General features: G+C 36.9%; 1 protein-coding gene across 1 annotated transcript; it reads right to left on the reverse strand.

Moving 5' to 3' along the window:
• Nucleotides 1–225: 225 nt before the first annotated feature.
• Nucleotides 226–6,473, reverse strand: LOC121246662 (probable protein phosphatase 2C 33). Its single transcript, XM_041144889.1, has 7 exons — nucleotides 6,413–6,473; nucleotides 6,208–6,320; nucleotides 5,579–6,013; nucleotides 4,020–4,400; nucleotides 3,815–3,932; nucleotides 2,395–2,618; nucleotides 226–1,220 (listed from the first exon to the last, which is right to left on the reverse strand). Exons 3-7 carry the CDS (start codon nucleotides 5,864–5,866, stop codon nucleotides 1,017–1,019), a joined length of 1,215 nt encoding a protein of 404 aa, XP_041000823.1. The 5' UTR covers nucleotides 5,867–6,013; nucleotides 6,208–6,320; nucleotides 6,413–6,473; the 3' UTR covers nucleotides 226–1,016.
• Nucleotides 6,474–6,676: the final 203 nt, after the last annotated feature.

A 6,676-nucleotide genomic window follows, 5' to 3' on the forward strand; every position in this document is an offset into this window, starting at 1 on the left:
TGGATTTTCTCATGTAGATACCTTTCATGCCTTAAAAAAAAAAAAAAAAAAAAACTGCATAAAACTTGCACTTGGTTTTAGAAGAGGATAGTACCATTATTTTACTTGAACTCAAATAAAAAAAATCCGAAAACCAAGGATTAAAATCCTAAAAAGAAAAATATCCATACAAAAAGATGCAAATTTCATATGAAACCACCCCAAAATCATATATTGAACACAAAATTTTGCACCATCTGAACAATTCAAAGCTGCAATTAAGCAAACAGTACATAGAAAGACAGCAGAAGACTATTTCAGATGCCTATAAAAAGAGACAAATGAAAATTCAAGTGCTATCGAACAGCAACATTTTACAAAAGGAGAAAAGCAGTCCCACAAAAAAATAAAATACATCCAAATAATTGAGTATATCCACTGCTGCCTCAAGTCTTGTGCCATAAGAACAACTTATAAAAAGAAAGTTTATCTCCAAACACAAGCACAAAATCATACCTATCTAAGTGATGGATAAGTAATGGAATAACTTCCAAAGCTCCCAGAGAATTGGATCAACAAAAACTCCTTCCCAATTCCAGAGGGAGAGACTGCCAAAACATACCAACAGAAGGTCACATCAAGCTCCACTTGAAAATGAACCTTGAGAAAACCTTTCCAAGATAGCATCACTCCTTTTCCACAACTTATTTGTAGAACGAAAAGCCCCATAAAAGATTGGCAAAGAATATTGAGAATAACTAATATTTCCTAAAGAAAAAAATCATAAGAAATGGCTTCCACCTCTATTTTTGAGCCCTACCCTTCCAACTTGCCAATTAAATCAAGCATGGCAAGGCAAGGATATTAGCCCTCAAACGTGGGCCCCCTGGCCGCTGTTGCAACACCTCCTATAATCTCCTTTTTCCCCCAACCTTGAAGAAAAATTCTCATGGGGTAATCTACAGGTACCCTAATGGGCAGTGCGCATTGGTCCAGGAAAAAACAAAACCCTTCGGATTGGTCCTACGACATCTATCTCATTGGGTGGAATTAAAAACAGAGTAATGGTTTGAATTTGAGTTCAGGAATAGGCAAACTACAGCACAGTCATCAACCTTCCCATATGGGAATTTGGACTTCCAAGCTCTAACAGCTAAATCAACCACTGCTCGAGCTGCAGCAGACTGTGGGGCTGATGCCACTATGTCAACAACTTCTTTGTTTGAGAGGACATCCCAGATCTGCCAAAAAGGAAGAAAAAACCAGAGGAGACATTATCTTTCAATGCGAAACAATTAGGCTCGTTATCTTTCTTTCATGCATGTATATGCTGAGGTAACTTCATATTAATCACATTGATTAAGCTCTAATTATACTGTAATAGGGGCAGAGCTACCCTTGGATATATAGGACAATTGATGGTGACAGCAATTCTCTCGTTCCTAATGGTTATTGGTGTGTATGGTAAACAGGAGCGCATGAACCTATGAACAGAATGGTTATGATCTGACTTCACCACCCGATTAACGTTGAAAGGATGACTGGTAAGATTTAAAAAAACTGAGATCACTTATCTTCCATAGAAGACAAAATGATGTAGGAAAAATTTAGAGAAATCCGTATTAGATGGGGTTTAAAATTAAGTGGTGGGTTTCGAAGGGTATAGGAGGAATCTATTTCCAGTTAGAAGCAATAACAAAGCAAACTTGATTTGAATACAATGAAGCATATTTGACGTCTATAAAGTCTCGTTGACTTTTACTCAACCTACTAGGACTAGGACTCCTAGTACACAAAAGACCTAATAGAACTTAATACAAGACCCTCTTATACTTGGGAGATTAGAACCATTTTGAATAGGATTGATAAAGAATTAACCTTCAAGACCAAATAACAATTTTATCCATCTAATTTTGTATATCAGCTGCACACAGGAAAGCTTCAAGTAGACAAAACTGAAAATTTCAGAAATGTGACTTTCATTCCATGGCTACATCAGAAACTCTTCTCTAGTCCCAGAGCTTATTTTTTTTTTATGAATATTGTCCCAAAGCATATTAAAGAAATCAACACGGACTGTAAGGGACTCCTGTCTTAACAATGGGATAGAGACCATAATGTAAGGTGATATAGGACAATAATCTAGCATAAATGTAAAATGTAAGATAAAATAGAACCTGACATCCGAAAAAATCCAATAGATTATAATCATAATACATGCATGATTTTTTCTCTTTCAACTGTCATGGTAAAGGAAAACTGTGGGAAAGGGACTTATTTGACAACTCACATTTTCTTCAAGCAAGCAATGCAATTTTCCAAATTGCTAATGAGGTAAACCACAAAATGGCTGATTTATAGATATAATTTTACTTCAGCTAAACAATTAGAGAGAGAGAGAGAATGATTTCCTACCCCATCTGTAGCCAGTACTACAAATTCATCTTTCTTGGTGAGGCGACGATAAGAAATATCAGGGACAGAGATCAAGCCAAATTCTTTAAGGCAAACATCTCCAAATGCCCGAGCCATTGCAAGTCCAGGGGAGTTACAGTTGGGCAGCCAAACTCGAGCAACCTCAGGTTCATTTTGAAGGGCAAAGATACGTCCCTTACATCGCCTAATCCTCTCTGCTTCCCCTGAAAGATTAAAGAAAGAAACAATATATCAAAACTAATGTCACCATTAATGTCTTCCAATATTTCTCCTGATATCATATGCAAACAGATCAAACTGAAGAAATTGCATTCTCATCAATTTTAATAAACAACCAGTCATATCTATTTTACATGCACATACAGAAGCAAAAGAATATTTCATTAATTTTCATTACCCTGTTTGCAATAGGAGAAACATATTTAGCTGGGATATAAATGAGGGGCTATCATTCTAAATACCGGGCAACTTCCACCCTAATTTAGTTGAAGCTTACAGAATATTGAAATACAGAATACTTTTCTCTTACAATTTCTTATCTTCAAATATATAGAATTTATTTTCTTGGCTGAACACCATGACATTTTTTTTCAGGAAAAAAAAATCGTTTTAAATCCTTGCCACTCAATTGCAGTCATTGATGTATCCTTGACTTCGAAATTGGAAGTTTCTTAATGAGGTTCAAACAAACGCGGAGTCAGATTCCTAGAAGGATATGAACTTGTCCACATTCACATTTTCACTCAACTTGGCTAAGGTTACACTATCAAATGAAGAGTTTTGGACTTTAGACCCATCCAAAACTTTCTTCTATGCCCAAATGAAAAAAATATATTTGATATAATTCAATATTTAAAGTATCCAGAGTCACCATTGGGTGGTCGTTTCCAAAAAAAAAAATCAAAATCAAAATCAAAATCTAAATCTAAATCTATAAAGCACCCACACATCATAGGAAGTGATCTCTTATTTTTCGCCAATATGCTATTTCAATATTTTCATTCAGAGCATCACATGATAACTGCAACAAGTGTTTAGAACCTGCAGAAGCTGTTAAATCAAGTTAAAATAAAATATCAAAAGAGTGCATCAGAGTGAGCTTTGATCCTGGTTTCTACAATCTATTATGATCCATCATATGATTATTCAACCAGTTCCCAGGTGAAGTCTCCAAATAGTATTCTCCCATTAAAACCCCACTTACATTGTTTTGAACAATTTTATCTCAACAATTCCAAATCATGATACAAGTAGCTAGTGTATTTTAGGTTGACTTTCATAAATCATGATCTACCGTCAAACATGCAGATATTCTTCATGATTCTCAACGTCATTTTTACACTACCCATGGAGAGAGAGAGAGAGAGAGAGAGAGAGAGAGAGAGAGAGAGAGAGAGACTTGGAAGATCTGGTTTGAGGTCTACAGTCAACTGAACTGCAATGAGAGAATCATCTTCATCTCTAGTACCCAATATGGCTCTGGAATCCCCGACGTTTGCAATAATGAGATCATGTCTCTATAGTCAAAATATAATAATGGTTATACATACAAAAATATTATCATCACTGTTCAAGAAAAACAAGATGTGATGTGCATCAATTACCTGCTTGACCAAGGTAACTGCAGTTGTCCCGCTGCAATAGCAATCAATTGAAGGATGTAGTTTCAATTCCTTGTCCATAACCTTAAATGCCTTCAGAAATGGCCCTCTCATTGTCATAAAGAAATCAGGGCGACTGTCCTTATGATTAGAGGTCCTGGCTTCCTCATCAGCTAACATGAGTGCAATGTCTTCAGAGGCTAGACTTTTCAATGCGCTACTTCTGATATTATCATGACCATGCTCGCGGATACTATTAATTTGCAACTGAGCAATCAACTTTAAAGGAAGAGAATCCCTCACTTTCTTTGCAACCATATGACCACAGGGACCATGGCCATCAAAAACACCACAAAATATTGTGTCTGTCCTTGAACCAAAATTCTGAGAAAAATAAAGAAAGAAAGGACATAAAAACTTATTGCAGAGTTAAGAAATTTAGTAAGTGCTAAAAGAGAACCCTTTAGAAACACAACATGAATAATCAGAAGGAGCAAAACTAAGGGAAGAACAGTACGTCATGAAGCAGAAATGAAGATTATGATTCACTCCCAGCTGTTCACCACAGTTGTAAAGACAGCATGGCTGGAATTGTGATGGAATAAACTCTATAAACTTTTTGAAGAGCATTTTCTCATAACTAATATAATCAATCAGTTATGACAAAATTTTACTAATCCTTGAAATGATCCTTTATTTTACCATAATTTTCAATGTATAACATCCCTTTAGATTATTGTTAGGTGTAAAATCATTGTTCTTCATATAAAATATTTATCATTCCAAAACAGAAACGTCTCCTAATTGAGCATTTCCAAAAGTAGACACTTCAACTTTACCAATTATTGTAATGCAGAGTCGAGATTTACACTTTTGTCAGATATAGTATGAGAACAAACAGGAAAAAACTATTTAAACATACCATTCATGCATGAGCATCAATCACCACTGTAAAAAGAATAATTCCTTTGACAGAGAAGTCTAGATAAACTATCTTATCTAACCATCTTGCTCTATTCTAGTAGGACTTTGTTCCCAAAATGCATTAGGACTACCATCCTAGTAAGTTGTCCTATTCTGATTTAGTTGGAATCATGCCATTCAAACTGAGGGACAAAATGAGGGGACAGACAAAAAGATTAGAGTGGCTTTAGTTGAGAATAAACTAGAAGCAAAATGCATTTAAGAACTACAAAAGTAACACCAATAATAGATTAGAGTGATTGGTGGTATATAACTTATCATTGATAATTCAAAGAAGTATGGCCATGGATAGAGCAACATAAACTCTATTGTGAATCCATTAATGCTGCAATAGGGCTGCACTGATATTTATACTTTCATTTATGGTAGATTTTCCCCATTCTAGAAATCTCCAAATTTATTTATTTATTTATTTATTTTTGATCGGTAGCAATCTCCCAAAATTCTACAACTACATATATAATCCTTATACATTCAAAGCCTATCCAGTTGTTTGAAGTAGAAAGCAGAATGACTTAAGCACATAATATCAATAAGAAAACAAGAAAAAAGGCGTCCAAGAATTCAGGAGGGCTAACCTCCCAGACAATCATAGCATCCTGGTTGATCCCCTTCTTGCCTTTCTTACTAAACAGGGATGCAACCTCGCTGGAGCCATTGAAGAACAATCTCCCCGGAACTCTATGCAGCCACGTCTCCATATTAGAATCCAAGGAGGAGGAGTCCGTCCTCATCTTCTTCCTCGAGTTTCCGCGCTTGATGCCGGTACCGACGTCGTCCAAGGCAGATCTGGATGCCGACACCGCCGCTGCACCCAGAGCATACGGGAGGGCGGCCGCGCCCTCCGCCGAGAGACACGACCCCATCCCAAGGGCTCTGACGATGTTCAGAAAGCATTCCGCGACTAAACACTCAGAGCCCCCTATTTGTACCACATGATCCGTCGCAAACCGCTGCTCCGGATTCGTTATTACTGCTTTCTGCTTTTGTCTCAACGCCAAGTTATCGATAGCCTAGCAAAACAGAGGATTGCAATTGGGAATCTTGAAAATAGAACGAAAACAGCCGAATCCGATTCAAGAGACACAAAAACATTATTGTAGGCATAAACGATTCTACCGTATCGGATCCATATGCCATTTGATCAAAGAATATACATGCACCGAGGGGAAGAAGATACGACAACAGACGGGAGAAATGAGCATACCAGGATGGCGAAATTAGCGTTGGGCGAAGGGGCTTCTTCTTCTTCTGCTTCTGCTTCTTTACTGAAAATTAAAAAAAAAAAACATGTAGAAAAAAGAAAGGAAGACACAGAGACTGAGAGAACTCAGAGAAGAATCCAGAAGACAAGAAGAGATTGGAAGAAAAATTGAAAAAAAAGAAAAAAACTGAGTGGCTAGAGTGGCTACCTCTGTGTGTCTTCTTTTATTTTTTTCCTCTCTCTCTCTCTCTCTCTCTAGCAGGCTTACTCCTCCATCTTCGAAGGTCCAAGTTTCTCGAAACAAAATATAAGCTTTGGGGGAAGGTGGTGGACAACAGGACAAGTGGCAACAGCGACTACTTGCTGTTGTCTTCACAACCGGGAAAAAAGAACCGAAAGTTGGCTTCATTTTTTAATAAATAACAATCAAAGCTGAAAGCACACATCCCAATGATCGCGTAATTAATAGATT

The sequence above is a fragment of the Juglans microcarpa x Juglans regia genome, chromosome 1S (assembly GCF_004785595.1).
Source record: "Juglans microcarpa x Juglans regia isolate MS1-56 chromosome 1S, Jm3101_v1.0, whole genome shotgun sequence".
Taxonomy (NCBI): Eukaryota; Viridiplantae; Streptophyta; class Magnoliopsida; order Fagales; family Juglandaceae; genus Juglans; species Juglans microcarpa x Juglans regia.

What these genes read in the sequence shown, in the direction of transcription:
- LOC121246662 (XM_041144889.1), bottom strand. Translation starts at nt 5,866, where the DNA reads ATGGGGTCGTGTCTCTCGGCGGAGGGCGCGGCCGCCCTCCCGTATGCT. An exon ending in CAGTTACCTTGGTCAAGCAG is followed by an intron (nt 3,933 to 4,019) that starts GTAATTGATGCA and finishes TTTTGACTATAG; the next exon opens with AGACATGATCTCATTATTGC. An exon ending in TAGTACTGGCTACAGATGGG is followed by an intron (nt 1,221 to 2,394) that starts GTAGGAAATCAT and finishes CCTTTTTGGCAG; the next exon opens with ATCTGGGATGTCCTCTCAAA.